The sequence below is a fragment of the Molossus molossus genome, unplaced genomic scaffold (genome assembly GCF_014108415.1).
Source record: "Molossus molossus isolate mMolMol1 unplaced genomic scaffold, mMolMol1.p scaffold_m16_p_10, whole genome shotgun sequence".
Classification (NCBI taxonomy): Eukaryota; Metazoa; Chordata; class Mammalia; order Chiroptera; family Molossidae; genus Molossus; species Molossus molossus.
This window is the reverse complement of record NW_023425345.1, coordinates 14,787,120-14,806,882: the sequence shown is the minus strand read 5'-3', so window position 1 is coordinate 14,806,882 and position 19,763 is coordinate 14,787,120. Positions and strand designations below refer to the sequence as shown.

The 19,763-nt window shown below is 38.3% G+C and overlaps 1 protein-coding gene across 1 annotated transcript in view; it reads left to right on the top strand.

Annotated features, from left to right (window-relative positions):
- ANO4 (anoctamin 4) overlaps window positions 1-19,763 on the top strand; it is a 289,216-nt gene that overhangs the window by 259,107 nt on the left and 10,346 nt on the right. The window contains exons 22-24 of the mRNA XM_036251806.1: window positions 25-177; window positions 1,154-1,301; window positions 13,136-13,255. Coding sequence (XP_036107699.1) covers window positions 25-177; window positions 1,154-1,301; window positions 13,136-13,255 — 421 coding nt within the window. The remainder of the gene's footprint in view (window positions 1-24; window positions 178-1,153; window positions 1,302-13,135; window positions 13,256-19,763) is intronic.

Here is a 19,763-nt window from a genome sequence, read left to right as displayed (position 1 = left end):
TCCGCTTTTCTGCTTTCCCTCCAGTTCTGCAGTTTGGATTCACAACCATCTTCGTGGCAGCTTTCCCCCTAGCACCGCTCCTGGCCTTACTGAATAACGTCATTGAGATTCGACTCGATGCGTACAAATTTGTCACGCAGTGGAGGCGGCCTTTAGCTTCAAGGGCCAAAGACATAGGTAAGTTGGATTTGGGTATGTGTTGTAAAACATACGAACCACCTGGTAGATAAAATAAAAACAGACACCAACTTTAGATTTTTTTTTACTATGGTTTCCATGTAAGATGAGTCAACTAACTCTTGCAAAAGAAAAATTGGGTTAGCTTTAAATAATATCAGGTAAGAGGTAAAGCTGCCTGTTCAGAGATTTATCATTTCCAGGGCCAGCGAATTTGTACTTAAATAAATTCTCAGTGTAGCTATTTCTGTCTTAAGGCTTTGGAATCTAATTTTGAGTATCCCTTACTTTCTTTTCAAAGTAGATTGTCCATCAGCTTAATTTGTTTTGCTCTTTCCTGAATGAATGCCTGGGTCACATGATGCTGGATCCCGTTTTCCTCAAGGCGGGGATGGCCTTTGGTCTTTGACCAGAGATGCTGAGTTGAGTCAGCTGCAGCCTCGCGAGAGCTGCCTGAGATGAGAGACTGTCTTTCATTCATGTCAGCATCCAGTGCTTAGTACTGGGCAGGCAGGTGCTCAGCCCATGTGTGGGGAAGAGGATTGAGTGTGGATGTATTTGGCCCACAGTGGTCTTTTAATCTCCACTTGAAATAAACACACATTCAGTGAGCTCCTATCCCGGTAGTGTGTCAGGTACTGGGCCCACAAACATGAATTAAGGGACCCTGTCTGTACTCCTAAGGAGCTGGTGGCAGCATGACATTGCATATGCCAAACTTATCAGAGAGGGTTTGGGTGCCTTGTCATTGGCCAGAATTCTCTACTTATGTGTGATCCTGATTGAGTGTTTAAGGTGTAAGCATTGGGCGCTTTCACAGAAAGTCCTTCACTGCCCAGGCGTTTGCAAGTATCAGTATTTGGAAGGGTGAAAGGACCCTAGGAAAGAACTATTGAAAATTAGTTACCCCGATTCATGCCATGCGTATTACCTCTGCTGTGTGTTTGGTATTAATACAACACTTCTCTTTGGATAGGAATCTGGTATGGAATCCTGGAAGGCATCGGAATTCTGTCTGTTATTACAAATGCGTTTGTCATAGCGATAACATCTGACTTTATCCCTCGCTTGGTGTACGCGTATAAGTATGGACCTTGTGCGGGCCAAGGAGAAGCTGGGCAAAAGTAAGTTTGCTGCAGAACCATCATGGAATCCCCATTGCCTAGCCAGTGTGTGACATTAGACACTCAGGCAGAAGCCTCTGCATTGGAGCACACAGGACACAAACCCAGGACAAGAAGGCCTGTGGTGGGGGAGGTGGAATTATGATCTAACACATCCTCATCTATTGAAGGGATGGGGGTCATACAAGTGAGACAAGTTTTAGATGGAACCTAATGTGAGAGCAACAGGTAATCATTTTCGCCATCCCCTATCCACTATAAATTCGGAAATGTGTGGTGGTGTGTGTAGCAGAACGGTGGTACATGATGTAGTGTATAGTTATGCCATTTCTATGAGTTTGTAAAAGAATCGTTATAATCTGATTCCCCTTGTGTCTTTATATGTAGGCTCTGAAAAGTCTACCTGGGAAATATGTAACCATGTGCTGAGTACCCACAAATAAGTAACTGAGTGGTTATTTCCTAGCTATTGAGCTGACCAGTGTCTATATAACCTCAGGCAAATTGGGTGAACTTAACTGCCTGGGAGCTCCATTCTGTGCATTACCCCATGGTTCCCAACGCCCAGGCTCTGTATTGCTGGTCAAAGAAAGCCTTGGCAAAGGTATAATATATCTCTTGGTTTTCATTGCTATACACTTGGGGGAAAAGACAAAAAGTCTTAATATACTTTCATGGAAAGTATGTCCCTGTTTGGCTTATATCAAAATGATCTAATTCAAATTGTGGGATTTACACGTCTGTTGGTCAGAGTGGGGTGTGTGCCGGGATTTCAGTGCCCCCGAATTAATTCGGGGCCAAATTCATTCATTCTCTATAGCCATTGTACTTCAAGAAGCTCCAACAAGTCAAGTGCCACTGAATCAAGACAACTGAATTCATCTACACCTGGCCTAGGTCCAATTTCATTCATCCTACATAAATGCTCTAAGGCATGGATGATCAAATATAATAAAGCTCACAGGCCAACTATTTGAAGAGGCTTCTGTGAAGTTCTTTACTACAATAACCATGTGACCATTAAACACTAATTATCTAGCAACTTTAAGTGAGCATATCATCCAATTTTAAGAGAGATGTAAAGACTTACATTGTACTACCCACACATTTCTTTCTAATTGTAACTGTTGTCACCATTCTCTGGTTGACTTAGCCTAAAAAAGCTTACCTTTGTCCAAACCACTTCCACATATGTTTTGCATCTGATTCTCAAAACAAACCTGGGAGGGGGTCATGCCTTATTACCCTTACTTTGAAGAGGAGACAGTAACAGCATAATATTCTCAAGGTCCATCCATGTTGTTGCAAAAGGCAGTATTTCATCGTGTGTCTGAGTAGTATTCCATAGCATACATGTACCACGTTTTCTTTATCAGATCCTCTATGGCAGGACACTTTGGTTGTCTCCATGTCTTGGCCACCATGAACAACACTGCGATGAACATAGGGGTGCATATATCTTTGCGAATAAATGTTTTCAAGTCTTTTGGGTAGATACCGAGAAGAAGGATTGCTAGGTCCCATGGTAACTCTATTCTTAACTGTTTAAGGGACCGCCATATGTTTACCATAGTGGCTGTACCAGTTTGGCTGTACCAGTTTGGCAGTATAGGGCAAAGGGGGTCAAAATCAAATATATGGTGATGGAAACACAATGCAATATACATAGCATGTAGTATAGAAATGTACACTCGAACCTATATGATCCTATTACCAATGCCACCCCAATAAATTTAATTTTTTTTAAAGGCGTAATATCATTTCATCTAAGAGAGAGAGAAATGAATCCAGAATCATAAGGCAGTGTAACTGTGGGAGCCCACATGAAGGTGCTAAGCCTAGACCCATGAGTGCTCTCCATCCTGAACCACACAGACCTCGGGGCATTTGCCAATAAGTGGTTATCCAGCTCATCTGGATACTCCAGATGAGTTATCATCAACATACTCCCTGGGGGTTAAATCCCAATGGTTATTTCAGATCTCTCCCTACTCCAAATCTGGTGAAACCTGTCTTGTTTGGGGAGGAACCAAAAAGTAAAGTAGAAACATTATGCATAGTCGAAAATAAACCAAAGCTTTAGAATACTAACAGCCTATTAGATGCAAGATAGTGCTTATGGTGCTTGAAAACTTATCTAATAGCCTTCTTAATTCAGCTTTATTAGGTTCTCCAGGGCTTTTTAAAATAACCTGTCTCTTTCTGTGTATGTTTCTTCATGAAGCTTATTTCTGCCCAGACAGCCACTCTATCATCCTTTTCAAGTCTTTTTCTTTTCCCAGTTTAGAAATGCTTTAGAAATGACTGAACACATAAAGGAGCAACATTGTCAAATTTTAGATGTCATAGTCTTTTGGGGTATATGTGTGGTTGTAGTCAAATCCCACTCATAATTTAATCTGGCTGTGGAAATGTCCTATTTAAATCGATCCTAAATCAAAAGTATTTCAACAAAACTAATCACTTTTCTCCAAAACTCCAGGCCACCTCCATGCCTCCTTCTCGCCATTGTTTCAGCTTTTCTTGGTTTCTCTGTAGATGAGAATTTGACTCGTGTGTCCAGGGTGATTCAGTTCACACGCCCCTTTTCCCTATGACAGCGTGTTTCCTTAGTCCTGGCTCTGCCTTCGACCAGTCTCTCTACTCTGACGGGTGCCCAGCAAGTGGGTCTTCGGTGGCATACTGGGGAGCACCCTTTTCAACCAGATCTGCACGCGAAAGGAATGCTGTGGTGTGAGGCAGTGTTCTCCACACGGTGACTACACGAGAATTTTTCAAATGCTTTTATCTTTCCTCCGAAGACCTTCCTTTCACCTGCAGTCTGCCTGGGGTGGTTCCAAGACCAATGCCTGCGAGGAGATTGTTCACGAAATGAAGTCAGTTCCTCTTTCAGGCTATACGGGAGCCATTTAGAGAACAGCTTATAGAATTAAAATGGCCTCTGAGGAGACAATGGAGACAGAAATTATGAAGTAAATCGAAGATGTATACTATAACTTTGTTTTGTCCAGCAGAGTTAAAATTTCTATCAGTAAGCTAAAAATGTGACTTCCAGTCAAGGTGGCAGAGTAGGGAAATGCTGTGCTTGCCTCCGTCTATGACCACATCAAAAGCACAACTAAATTACAGAACAGCCATCATTGAGAACCACTTGAAGACCAGCTCAACAGAAGTCCTGTGACCGCGGATATAAAGAAGTAGTCACTGCACACTGCTAGGAGAGGTGGACGTACAGAAAGGTGGTTAAGAATAGGGAGGGCTCCTTCAGCCATGGAGGTCCCTCCTGAGGAGTGAGGGGTCCCATCCCCATGCCCAGCCACCCTGCCCAGGGCACCAGTGCCAGGAAGAAGAGTCCTCGTAACATCTGGCTGTGAAAACAGATGGGGATTGTGGCTGAGTGAGATGGAGAGCTTCTAGAGCCCCAGGTTTCCTCTTGAGGGGCCATGCAAAGACTCACTTGCTAACAAACTCACTCACTCTGGGTTCCAACAGCTCAGAAAACACCAAGGACTATGGAGAGGAACAGAGTTGACTAGCTTCAGGGTAAGGGCTGGAGAGCCAGGGGTTTGGAGTGGCTGTCTCGGGGGATGGGAGAGCTGGCAGGCACCGTTGCTCCTTTGTTGGGCCCTTAGCTGTAAGGCACAGGTGGACAGAAATCTGATTTCTCCATTAACCCTCTAACACTGTTGGCCCCACCTGGTGATTCCCTGAGACTCCACCCAACTTGTGCTTCCAGCCCAAGCTTCTTTCCACCAGCTTCTCCACAAAACTGGCCTGCTCCAGCTGGAACTGAAGACTTACCAAAACTATCTTAAAGGCTCACAAACCCCAAACAAGCAGCATCTGGCCTTGGCATACCCTTTACCACATGTTGAGTGGCCCCAAGTCTGGCACAAGTAACGACCAGTCTCAGCCTGCATTGTAACTCCCATCAGGTGACCTCAAGCCTGGCATAAGCTGCGGTCAGTGATGGCCTGAAACACAGCTTCAGCTAAGCAGCCACAAACCTGGTACAAGAGGTGACAGGCCTTAGCTCACATTATAGTGCCCACCAAAGGATCCAAAGCCCGGCACTAGTGCAGCCCACCCTGGTTCACAGCACAGCCTTTCTCAAGCATGTCCAAGCACAGAGCAAGTGGCTGCCAATCTCAGATCACTTTGTAGCTCCCACCAGGTGATCCAAAGCTGGGTAAATGGCAGCTGACCTTGGCCTGCACCAGAGCCCATCCCAAGAGCCTCCAGAACCAACACACCCAGTGACTGGCTTTGGATGACCCCAGAAGACATCAAACCAGCTCCTTAAGTGAACTCTGCCGGCACCAGAGCCTCATTAAAGCAACTCCTGCTCTGTGGGGTGAGCCCCTGCAGAACAACTCATCCATTGTAGTCAGAGACAGCCCTCATACTCAGTCAGCCTGAGTATCTGTCAATAATCACTTTAAATCTAAATGGACTAAAATGCTCCAATCAAAAGACAGATGGTGGCTGAATGGATTTAAAAATGATACCTGTACATATGCGGCCTACAAGAGACCCACTTAAGATTGAAAGACACATACAGACTGAAAGTAAAGGGATAGAGAAGGGTATTTCTTGCAAGTGGAAATGAAAAAGCTAGGGTAGAATACTTATATCAGACAAAATAGACTTTAAAACAAAGGTTGTAACAAGAGACAAAGAAGGGCATTTTATAATCATAGAGGACTCCATCCACCAAGAGGATATAAGTTCTGTAAACATCTATATATCAATGTAGGAGCAACTAAATATTAAAGCATATATTTATGGACATAAAGGAAGAGATTGACAGCAATACAATAATACTGGGGGACTTTAACACCCCATTGACATCAATGGAGAGATCTTTCTAGACATAAAATCAAAAATAAAAGTGGTTTTAAATGATAAATTAGACCAAATGTACTTAATTGATCTTTTTGGACATTTCACCCAAAAGTAGTACACACACACACACACACACACACACACACACTTCACATGGAAAATTTGCCAGGATAGATCACATGTTAGACCACAAAACAAGTCTCAGTAAGGAAGGTTGAAATCATATAAATATCTTCACCAATCATAATAGTAAGAAACTATAAATCAATTACAAGAAGAAAACTTAAAAACACAAACACATGGGAGTCAAATAACATGCTACTGAACAATAAATAGGTTAACAATGAGATCAAGGAAGAAATCAAGAATAACGCAAGACAAATGAAATGAAAATAAAACAACCCAAGAATCTATGGGACACAGCCAGAGCAATTCTAAAATGGAAATTCATAGTAATACAGGCCTACCTCAAGAAACAAGAAACTATTGAATAAAAATATCTAACCTTATACCTAAAGGAACCACAAAAAAGAAGAACAAACAAAGCCCAAAGTGATGAGATGGGAGGAAATAATAAAGAGCAGAGCAGAAATAAATGAAATGGAATCTTAAAAATCAATAGAAGCCCTGGCCGGTTTGGCTCAGCGGTTAGAGCGTCGGCCTGCGGTTCTGAGAGACCCGGGTTCGGTTCCCACTAAGGGCACGTACCTCGGTTGCAGTTTGTCCCCGGCCCTGGTCGGTTGTGCAGGTGGCAGCCACTCGATGTGTTCCTTTCGCATCGATGTTTCTCTCTCTCTCTCTGTTCCTCTCTCTCCCTCCCACTCTACCTGAACAAAAAATGTCCTCCGGTGAGGATTAAAAAAATCAATAGAAAAGATCGATGAAACCAAGAGCTGGTTCTTTGAAGAAATAAACAAAGTTTATAAACCTTTAGCCAGACTCATCAAGAAAAAGAAAAGGCCTCCCCCCCGAAAATAAAATAAATAAAATAAAAGAGAAGTGACAACTGATACCACAAAAACACAAAGGGTTATCAGGAAATACTATGAACAGTTATATGTCAACAAGTTGGACAACCTGGAAAAAATAGATAAATACTTAAAAACAAAGTGAATCAGGCAGAAACAGAAAATCTGAACAGATCAGTAACTACTAACAAAATAGAATTAGTAATCAAAAACTCCCTATAAACAAAAGCCCTGGAGCAGATGGCTTCTGAGGTAAATTTTACCAAGCATTCAAAGGATTAATACCTGTTCTTCTCAAACTATTCCAGAAAGTTGAAGAAGAGGAAAGACTTCCAAACTTATTTTATGAAGCCAGCATTACCTTGATACCAAAACCAGATGATGACACTATAAAAAAAAAAAAGAGAATTATCAGCCAATATCCATAATGAAAATAGATGCAAAAATTCTTAACAAAATATTAGCAAACTAATTCAGCCATATGTTAAAAGATTATACATCATGATCAACTGGGATTTAGTCCTGGGATGCAAAGTTGGCTGAATATCCACAAATCAATTAATGTGATATACCACATAAACAAAATAAAGGATCAAAATCAAATTATTATATCAACAGATGGAGAAAGAGCATTTGATAAAATATAACACTCATATATGATAAAAACTCTGAACAAAGTGGGGATAGAGGGATCACACCTCAACATGATAAAGGCCATATGTGACAAACCCACAGCTAACATCAGACTCAATATTTAAAAACTGAAAGCTTTTTTTTAAAGTTCAGAAACAAGACAAAGATGTCCACTGCTATCACTTTTATTCAACATAGTATTAGAAGTCCTAGCCACGGAAATCAGACAAGTAAAAGAAGTAAAAGACATCCAAATTGGAAAGTAAGAAGTAAAACTAGCGTTATTGCAGATGACATGATACTATAAAGAGGACCCTAAAGAATCCACCAAAAAACTGTCAGAACTAATAAATAAATTCAGTAAAGTAGCAAGATACAAAGTTAATATTCAGAAAACAGTTGCAGTTTTATACACCAATAATGAACTATCAGAAAGAGTAATTAAGAAAATTTTATTTATAATTCCATCAGAAAGAATACAATACCTAGGAATAAATTAACTGATGTAAAAGACCTGTATTCAAAAAACAATACAACATTGAAGAAAGAAATTGAAGAAGATACAAATAAATGGAAGGATGTGCCATGTTCATGGATAGAAAAAAAATAACACACTTAAAATGGCCGTACTCTGCAAAGCAATCTACAGATTCAGTATAATTCCTATCAAAATACTAGTGGCATTCTTTGCAGAACTAGATCAAATAATCCTAAAATTTATATGGAACCACAAAAGACCCTGAATAGCCAAAGCAATCTTGACAAAATTGCAGATATCACACTACCCGAAATCAAATTATACTACAAGCCTATAGTAATCAAAACAGCATGGTATTGGCATAAAAAACACACACACATAGACCAATGGAACAGAAAAAGAGCCCAGAAATAAACCCACACCCATATGGTCAGTTGATCTATGACAAAGGAGGCAAGAATATAAAATGGGGTAAGGACAATAAATGGTGTTGAGAAAACTGGACAGATAAATGCAAAAGAATGAAAGTGGACCACTTTCTTACACAATATAAAAGAATAAACTCAAAATGGATTAAAGACTTAAATGTAAGACCTGAAACCATAAAATACTTCTAGAAGAAAACATAGACAGTAAATTCTAACTTTGCTCTTAGTAATCTGTTTTTATATGTCTCCTCAGGCGAGGGAAATGAGAGAAAACATAAATGGGACTGCATCAAACTAATGAGTTTTTTTTATAGTCAAGGAAACATCAATGAAACAAAAAGACAACCTACTGAATGGAAGAAGATATTCACCAATGCTACATCTAATAAGGGGTTAATATGCAAAATATATAAGGAACTCATACAGCTTAACACCAAAAAACTATCTCATTAAAAAATAGGCAGACAACCTGTATAGACATTTCTCCATAAAGAACATATGATAACAGATATGGCCAATAGACATATGAAAAGATGCTCAACCTCACTAATCATTAGGAAAACACAAAATAAAACTGCAATGAAGTATCATCTCACACCTGTCAGAATGGCTATCAGCCAAAATTCAGCAAACTAGTGTTGCCAAGAATGTGGAGCAAAGCGAGCCCTCGTGCACTGTTGGCGGGATTGCAAATTGGTGCAGCCACTATGGAAAACCGTAGGGAGTTCCCTCAAACAATTCAAAATAGAACTAGCATATGACCTATCAATTCTGGCTCTTTATCCAAAGAAATCCAGAACACCAATTCAGAAAGATATATGCAACCCCATAGTTATCACAGCATTATTTATGAGAGCCAAGGTGTGAAAGCAAGCTAAGTGTCTGTCCATCGATAGATGAATGGAGAGAGAAGATGTGGTACATATATATAGAATATATATACAATAGAATATTACCCATGAGAAAGAATGAAATCTTGCCATTTGTGACAATATGAACGGGCCTAGAGGATATTATGCTAAATGAGCTAAGTCAGATAGAGAAAGACAAGTGCCATATAATTCCACTTATAAATGGAGTCGAAAAACAAAACCAACAAACAGAACAGAAACAAACTCATAGACACAGAGAACAAATTGATGGTTGCCAAATGAGAGGGGAGTTGGGAGGATGGGTGAAAGGTGATGGGATTAAGAAGTGCAAATTTCCAGTTATAAAAACAGTTATGGAGATGTATTATGTCAGATGAGTACTAGATTTATTGGGGTGATCACTTCATAAATTATGTAAGTGTCTAATCACTATGTCATATATATGAAACTACTATAATATTGTATGCCCACTGTTAATTTAAATTTTTTAAAGATTTTTTAAATGAAATTTTAAAAAAATTTTGCAGACATCATTAATAACCAGTATGATTCTCCACCACAATGACCCACTGAATGTAGTAAATTAGTTACGTTGTTATCAGGTAGACATGGCCTAGAGTTTTGGAAAATTCCCTAAAGAAATAGGCAGTTCTAAGAATTATTGTGAGATATATACCTGATATAGTGATATAAATTAAAATTGATTTTTCTGTAGAAATAATGATACTATAAGGAGTTAAAGAACTGATGAAGAACAAAATGCTCAAATTTTCACAGAATGAACCACAAATATCTTCCTTAATGAATACTAAATATATTTATGCAAACTATAAATCAATTAAATAAACACCATGACCAATTTCAAAGTTGTTTTTTTAAAAGAAAGCTTACTGTACAGAAGTGTTTTCTTCCTTTTCCATAATGTCTGACATTTTTGCAAAAATTCAGTTCATTTTCTTCTGGCCTTACCTAATTAGCCTAATTTGCTATATAAATTAATGTATCTATAAATTAATCTATAAATTATTTATTATCTATAAAGTATGTTTGACTTTAAATGCATAAACTCAATCTATTTCTCCTAGCTTTTTCACGATTCTATCTCCACGCTATTTGAGTCACAATGTCGAAAACCTAAATGGTAAACTTAGTAGCAAAATTCAGAGACACTCTGCAGGGAGTTTTTATCTGGAATACAAATGCAAAAGTCAAATTCTGGTTCTGTTCTTTTCCTTGAAACTGATTATCATGATGCCTAGTTCATCCTTTTCCCCCATAGTAAAGGGTTGAAAACAATAAGTCATGAATGATTTTAAAACCAAAATGCTCACATTTAAATGAAAGTGGTCTTTTTAGAAATTACCTCAACGAGGTATGCATCCTAATTCAGGCAGTGCTATCCTTCATGGAGACATTTTCTGGGTCTCCTTTCTTGGAAATACCTTCAGAGGTCACCTACCCCTCCTGTAAGAACACTGACTTCATTCTTTTTTATGCACTGGAAACCCTTCCTTTGTTTGATACATCTTTCTCCATACCTCTCACTTCTCCCTGATTATCAGTGTAGCACCATCTTTCCTCTGTCTCACTTGGAGCTCGTGGTGGGTCACAGAGAGATGTGCCAGCAAACTGAGTGATGGACATGAAATCTGCTGCAACAGTAGGTCAGAGTTAACACGTCCATGCCATCTGGCTGAACTTGATACAGCCGTGTGGGAAATCTCATTTTCTAGAATTGAGACTGTCTCAACTGTTTGATGTTGGCGAGCTAAGATTCTGTCCTAGTGAAGAGAAGGAGAGAAATACCTAGCCAGTTCAGCATTAGCAGTCCCTTTACTTCCATGATTGTGGAAATTATGTGGGAAGAAGACTTACACAGCCGACAGCTACATGGATATATTAGGTCCGTATGTAACGCTTTGCACCCAGAAGGAGTACGCACACACTACAGGCACATTTTCAACTTGGATTTAAGACAGGAATATGCTTGATAAATAGTTTCAAGATATGTCCTCTTTATTTTGAGGAGAGGGTGTTCAGCCCATGAGACAGCTGTCTGTGACAGCTAATAATCATGAAAGCACTAATTTGTTTTCACGTCATGCTCTAGGCAATTCATAGATGAGGGAGACATAAATCCAAATCGCCCTTCCAAGGAATAGTAGGGAGGCTGCACTAAGGCATGTTACATGCACGCTGACTGACTGTTTCACCCATGAGTGACTTGACAAATGGTCCTGCTTGGTTCATTTTTTTAAAGGCCATAATAAAACTAGTGATCTGTCTTGAGCGAGACAGCACGTAGAACCCATGCACTCACAGAACTGTGTTCATGTCATTAGTTGCTTTGGTGGGCAGCAACTTGGGGTCATCACACCAGGTAATGTTAGCAGAGTTTGATTTATTCACTTAATCAGTAACTACTATTGACCTCCTGTTAGGTACAAAAAATAAATAAGATGAATTAATAACAGCCACTCACATTTATTAAGATCTTGCTATAAGCTAAGCACTATATCCCTTACTTTGTACATATCATTTTATTTAATCCCACAATTATGAAGTGGGGACTTTGGTCACTGAAAGAAGTTACATAATTTTTCAAGATTACATGTCTAGAAAGCAGCAGAGCTACAGTGTGACCCCAAAGCCCCAGAATTTAGTGTTATAATATATGTCCCCTGGTACAGAATGAAAGCCATGTCCCCAAGAGCCTTATAATCCCTGAGGGTCCAGGCAATAGTTTTATTCCTGGTCCATTTTCAAGAAAATCCAGTATTACTGGATTCCTGCATAGAACGAGACTGTCCTCGCTCCTATGATACAAAAATATTCAAGACCCCTGTTCTGCTTAAAAAACAAAAACAGAACACCTGTAGTCCAGAAGAGAAGACACACACGTCTACAGCCAACTCTAGCACAAACTCTAGCATGGCAATTGTGAAGTAAGTATAGTGGCAACATAGGGAGAAAGGAATGAGTTTTCTGACAGGGATGATTAGAACATCTTCCCAGAGGGAGTGGCATTTCAGTTGGCTATTGAAGGATGATCACAGCTGTCACTTTTAAAGAAATGAGTAGAGAATCCCAACAGAAAAGACAAGCTGAGCAGAGGCATGAAAGCATACAATACAAGCAGGGAATGTAGTCTAGCTTGGCCGTAGCATGGGATGTGAACTGGAGAGAAGGGACCATATTTACATCAGTTATATTCAGGGCATTACGAGACAGCATGCATATCTATTAATGAAGCAATGTGTTTATATGTGCATGTGTATCATCTCTCTGTGTATGTCATCAATGCAAAGCAGTGACTTACCTATAATTTATGCCGATTATTATGCACTGTTGTCTTTAACCTATTTCTCTGAATCATTGATTGGGGTAGTGATGTTCTGTATGATGATTCTGCACACAAAGGACCAGAACAAAAGAAATAGTTGTTCTGGATTCAACATACCCAGGGTTTTTCAGTGTATCCTAATAAGTGCTTATGACAATGCAGAGCCAGCTAAAGGTACAACTGTAGGAAATTCCAGGAAGTAGAGCCTTAGTGAATCAGATGCAGAGGTGATAGGAATTATAATTACAGAATTTGCTTTCCCTTTAGGTGCATGGTTGGCTATGTGAATGCCAGCTTGTCCGTGTTTCGAATTGCCGACTTTGAGAACAGATCTGAGCCTGAGTCTGACGGCAGTGAGTTCTCGGGGATGCCGCTCAAGTACTGCAGGTGAGGACGGCACTCTCAGCCTGAGACAGGCTGGCTCTGCCATAGGGAGGTTTGGATGGGACAGCTCTTTCTGACTCAGTTGGTTTAAACAGTGGTTCTCAACTTTAATATACATATATAAAATCCCCTGGAGAATTAAAAAATTTGACATTTATCCCAGCCAGTGTGGCTCAGTGGTTGAGCGTTGACCCATGCCCCAAGAGGTCACTCGCTGGTTTAATTCCTGGTCAGGGCACATGCCCAGGTTGTGGGCCAAATCCCCAGTGAGGGGCATGCAGGAGGTTGCAGTCGATGTTCTCTCTCTCTCTCTCTCTCCCTTCCTCTCTCTCTAAATAATAAAGGAAAAAATTTTTTTATCTGACATCCAGATCCAGGAAGCCCATAGAGTTCCAAATAAGAAGAACCCAAAGAGACCCACACCAAGATATTATAATTAAAATGTTAAAACTTAATGCAAGGAGAGAATAATAAGAGCAGAATGAGAAAATAATGTTACATACAAAAGAATAAGATGATCAACAAACTTTTCAGACCAGGAGTGACATGATACATTCAAAGTGCTTACAGAAAAACAAAAAACAAAAAAAAACCTCCAACCAAGACTACTCTACCCAGCAAAGTAGGAATAGAGTTTTCATACAAGAAACACTAACGGAGCTCAGCATCTCTAGACCAGACTTACAAGAAATGTTAAAGAGACTTCTTGAAGCTGAAACAATGGGTGCTAATTAGCAATAAGAAAACATAAAACTATAACTCTCACAGGTAAAGGTAAGGATATGGAAAAGATGGTAGAGCCTGGCCGGTATGGCTTAGTGCATTGAGCATCATCCCATGTACTGAGAGGTCCCGGTTCAATTCCTGGTCAGGGCACATGCTCAGGGTTGTGGGCTCAATCTCTAGTAAGGGGGTGTGCAGGAGACAGCCAATCAATGTCTCTCACATGAATGTTTCTATCTCTCTCTCTAAAAAAAAACATTAAAAAACATTTTTAAAAAATGGAAAAGGTGGTAGAGTAATCGCTTATAAAGCTAGTATGAAGACTAAAAGACAAAAGTTGTAAAAATACTTATAACTACAATAATTATTTAAGGGATACACAAAATTTTTAAAATGTAAATTGACATCAAAAACATAAAAGCTGGAGAGAGAGTAAAAACATTGTGCTTTAGAATTCAATCAAACTTAATTTGTTATCAACCTAAAATAGACTGTTACAAATACAAGTTGTTATATGTAATTATCATGATAACTACAAGCATATAGATGGGTCTCTTTTTTAAAATCCATTCAGATACTCTGACTTTTGAATGGAGAATTTAGTCCACTTAGGTGTTATTGATAAATGTGTATTATTGCCATTTTGTTCATTGTTTTCTGGCTGTTTTGTAGTTCCTCTGTCGTTTTCTTCTCTTGCTCTCTTCCTTTACAGTTTGATAACTCTCTTTATGGTATGCCCAGACTCCTTTCTCTTTCTCTTTTGTGTACCTTCTATAGGTTTTTGCTGTGGTTACCAAGCAAGCCTACTGCTAATGTCATTCTCAATGCTGAAAAACTGAAAGCTTTTCCTCCATGAACAGGAACAAGACAAGGAGGCCCACTCTTGCCACTTGTATTCAATATAGATTGGAAGTCTTAGCTAGAACAATTAGGCAAGCAAAAGAAATAAAAGGCATGCAAATCAGAAAGGAAGAAGCAAAACTGTCACTACTTGCAGATGACATATTATGTATAGAAAACTCTAAAGACTCTACAAAAAAAAATCTTAGAACTAATAAACTCAGTAAATTTCGGATACAAAAATCACTATATTAATTCCATAACTAATAATAAACTATCATAGAAATTAAGAAAGCAATTCCATTTGCAATTGCACCAAAAGAATAAAATACTTAGGAATAAATTTAACCACAGTAGTGAAAGACCTGTACACTGAAAACCGTAAGACACTGGTTAATAAAACTGAGGACACAGATAAATGGAAAGATATTCCATGCTTGTGTATTAGAAGAAATAATATGTTAAATGTCAATACTACCAAAAGAAATCTACAGATTCAATGTAATCCCTATAAAGTTCCAGTGGCATTTTTTTTTTTTTTTTTTTTTTTTTTTACAAATATAGAACAATCCTAAACTGTATGGAACCACAAAAGATCTCAAATAGCCAAACTATTCTTGATAAAGAAGAATAAAGCTGGAGGCGTCAGCTTTCTTATTTCAAACTATATCACAAAACTATAGTAATCAAAACAGTGTGTTATTAGCATAAAAACAGACATACAGATAATGGAACAGAAGAGAGGGCCCAGAAATAAATGTAATAAATTTATATATGTTCAACTTATGCATTACAAAGGAGCCAAGAATATACAAAGGGGAAAGGACAGTCTATTCAATAAATGGTGCTGGGAATCAGGGCAGCCACATGCAGAAAAATGAAACTGGACCAGTACACAAAAATTAATTAAAAATGAATTAAAGATTTAACTGTAAGACCTAAACTCATGAAACTTCTACAAGTAAATATAGTGGTAAGCTACTTGGCATTGTCTTGATAATGATTTCTTGAATCTGACACCAAAAGCAAAGACAACAAAAAGAAAAATAAACAAGTGGGACTGCATCAGACAAAAAAGCTTCTGCACAGCAAAGGAAGCCATCAACAACATGAAAAGGCTACCTATAAAATAGGAAAAACTATTTGGAAATCATGTCTAATAAGGGGTTAATATCCAAAGTATATAAAGGATTCATACAACTCAACAGCAAAAAAAATCCAAATTTTTAAATGGGCAGATGATCAAAATAGAAATTTTTCCATAGAAGACATGTAGACGGCCAACAGGTACATGAAAAGATACTCTACATCACTAAGCATAAGGGAATGCAAATCAAAATCACAATGAGATATCCCCTCACACCTGTTAGAATGGCTATTATAAAAAAGGATGAGGACTAACAAGTGTTGGTGAGGATGTGGAGCAAAGGGAATCTGTGCACTGTTGATGGAATGTAAATTGGTACAGCCACTATAGAAATAGTTTGGAGGTTCCTCCAAAAATTAAAATAGAACTACCATATTATCCCACAATTCTACTTTTGCATATTTATTTAGAGGAAAACAAAAACACTAACTCAAAAAGATATCTGCACCCCATGTTTACTGCAGCATTATTTATTATATCAAAGACATAGAAACAACCTAAGTGCCCACTGATGGATGAATGGATAAAGAAAATGTTTTACACACACACACACACACACACACACACACACACACACACTGGAATATTACTCAGCCATAAAATAGAAGGAAATCCTGGCATTTACAACTTGAGGGCATTATGCTAAGTGAAACAAGACAGAGAAAAACAAATATTATATGATCTCACTTGTATGTGGAATCTAACAACAAGCATACAAATTTTAAAAATCCAAACTCATAGGTTCAGAGAAAATATTGGTGGTTTCTGGAGTGGGGAAGGGAGATAAGCAAAATGTATGAAGATTTTCAAAATGTACAAACTTCCAGTTATAAAATAAATATGATCTGGGGATGTAATTCACATCATGATAACTATAATTAATAACACTGTATTGCACATTTGAAAGTTACTAAGGGAGTAAATCTTAAAAGTTCTCATCACGAGAAAAAATAATTCTTTTTTCTTATTTTATATTTTTATTTTTTACCTTTATTGTTGAAAGTATTACAGATACCCCCCATTTTCCCCCATTAACCACCTCCCTGCTCCCACCCCCTCCTGCTTTCCCCAAACTATTGTCTGTGTCCATTGGTTATGCATATAAGTTCTTTGTTTATCTCTTCTTAACCTCCCCCACCCCACTTCCCTCTAAGGTTTGTCAGTCTGTTCCCTACTTCTATGTCTCTGGATCTATTTTGATCAATAGCTCATTTTGTTCATAATATTCCATAAATAAGTGAGATCATGTGGTACTTGTCTTTATCTGACAGGCTTATTTCGCTTAGCATAATACTCTCCAGGTCCCTCCATGTCATCTCAAAGGGTAAGAGATCTTTAAAGGCAGAACCCAAAGTGGTAGCAGACATTGCAACCAACTTTTACCGAAAGGGTATTTGCTGAATTGAATACACTTGAGCTTTATTTTTCAAGACCTTACATGGCTAAGGAAGTAGAAAGAAAAGAGTTGACCAACCTTTGAGTATAAATCTAAGCATACACTACATAACACAATAACATTATTCCAACTAGGATCTATATTATAGTGCTAGAAATAAATTAACTACATGCAACAGCATGGGTGAATGTAGTAGCATGATACTGAAAAAGAATAAGACTCAGAAGACTGCATACAGTATTACATCCTTTCTAGAAAGTTCAAAAACAAACAAAACCACACAGTAAAATATTTAGACAAATAAATATACATATACATACACAAATATATGTTAATTGTAAAAATGAAATGGAAGAAAAGGGAATTGAGGGAACGAGAGGTCGATGTAAATTTCTGGTCATGTTTTAATTCTTGGGTCAAGGGGTTCATTTATGAGTTCATCCTGTTATTAAAATGTTAAATAAACATAAAAATTGGAGGGAAAAAAAGCATTAACAGACCAATTAGGTTAGCTATAAAAATTTAAGAATTATGCTTTGGCCATTGTGGCCTAGTGGTTAGAGTGTCATCCCACATACCAAAGGTCATGGATTTGATTCCTGGTCAAGGGCACATACTTGGGTTGCAGGTTTGATCTCGGCCCCAGTTGGGGCATATGCAGGAGGCAACCAATCAGTGTGTGTCTCTCACATCAATGTTTCTCTCTCTCTCTCTCTCTCTCTCTCTCTCTCTCTCTCTCTCTCTCTCTCTCTCTCTCCTTCCCTTCTTCCCTTCCACTCTCTGTAAAAATCAATGGAAAAAATATCCTTGGGTGAGGATTAAAAAACATAATAATAATAAAGAATTATGATTAAGCCAATTTTGTGCACCTACTTTAGGGCCCAAATAATACTATACAGAAATGCAATGGCACATCAGCTAAGGGGTTAATTTCCAAAATATATAGAGTACTCATACACCTCAACAAAAGGAAGACAAACAATGCAACTAAAAAATGGGCAGAGGGCCTGAATAGACACTTCTCCAAAGAAGACATACAAATGGCCAAGAGACATATGAAGAAACACTCGGTGTCACTAATCATCAGAGAGATGCAAATTAAAATGACATGAGGTATCACCTCACACCTGCCAGAATGGCCACCATCAACAAATCCTAACAACTATTAACAAATCCTAACAAATCCATCAACTAACACACAAGTGTTGGCAAGGGTGTGGAGAAAGGGGACTCTATACACTGCTGGTGGAAATGCAGACTGGTGCAGCCACTATGGAAAACAATATGGCGTTTCCTCAAAAAATTAAAAATCCAACTGCCATTTGACCCAGTGATTCCACTTCTAGGAATATACCCTAAGAAGCCTGAAACACCAATCAGAAAGAATATATGTACCCCCGTGTTCATAGCAGCACTATTTACAATAGCTAAGATCTGAAAACAGCCCAAGTATCCATCAATAGATGAATGGATAAAAAAGCTGTGGTACATATACACAATGAAATATTATGCAGCTTTAAGAAAGAAAGATCTCTTATCCTTTGAGACAATATGGAGGGACCTGAAGAGTATTATCCTAAGCGAAATAAGTCAGAGAAAGACAAGTACCACATGATCTCACTTATTTGTGGAACTTGATGAACAAAATAAGCTGATGAACAAAATAGATCCAGAGACATGGAAGTAGGGAACAGACTGACAAATCTCAGAGGGAAGAGGCGAGGGGGCACAGGAAAAGATAAACCAAAGAACTTATATGTATACGTGCATAATCAATGGACACAGACAACAGAGCGGTGAAGGGGTGGGAGTGGGGAGCAGGGAGCCAATGGTGGGGGAGAAGAGATATCTATAATACTTTCAACAATAAAGATAAATTTTTTTAAATATTATACAGTACTGCAAAGGATGAAGAATAGTCAAGACATGATTGAAGAATATTAATGAGATGAAGAGTTACCTTATGTTAGACATAGTATAAAATAGTAATTAATCAGCATGGTGTTGTCAGAGGGAACAGATCAATAGAAAATGGAATAGAATTGAGAACTCAAAAATAAATTGCATAATAAACATGTAATTACAAATAACAATACGATTCCATCTATATAGAGTTCAAAGCAGACAAAAGAAAGAACTATTTTATTGAGGGACACTTTCATAAGTAGTATAACTATAAAGAGAAGCAGAAAATTACTCTAGTTACCTTTAGGGGTTGCCAGTGAGGCATTTCCAAGCCACTGACCACATCCTTGGTCTTAACTTGGATGGAGGTTGCACGAGATTCACTTATTCTCTCAAATGTACATACACTTTAATCCACAGTTTAAAAAATGGGAATAAATTAACTATACCCAGTGCTAGAAAAATAATGTTTTGCAAGCTGATCATCCATTTCTTGAGAA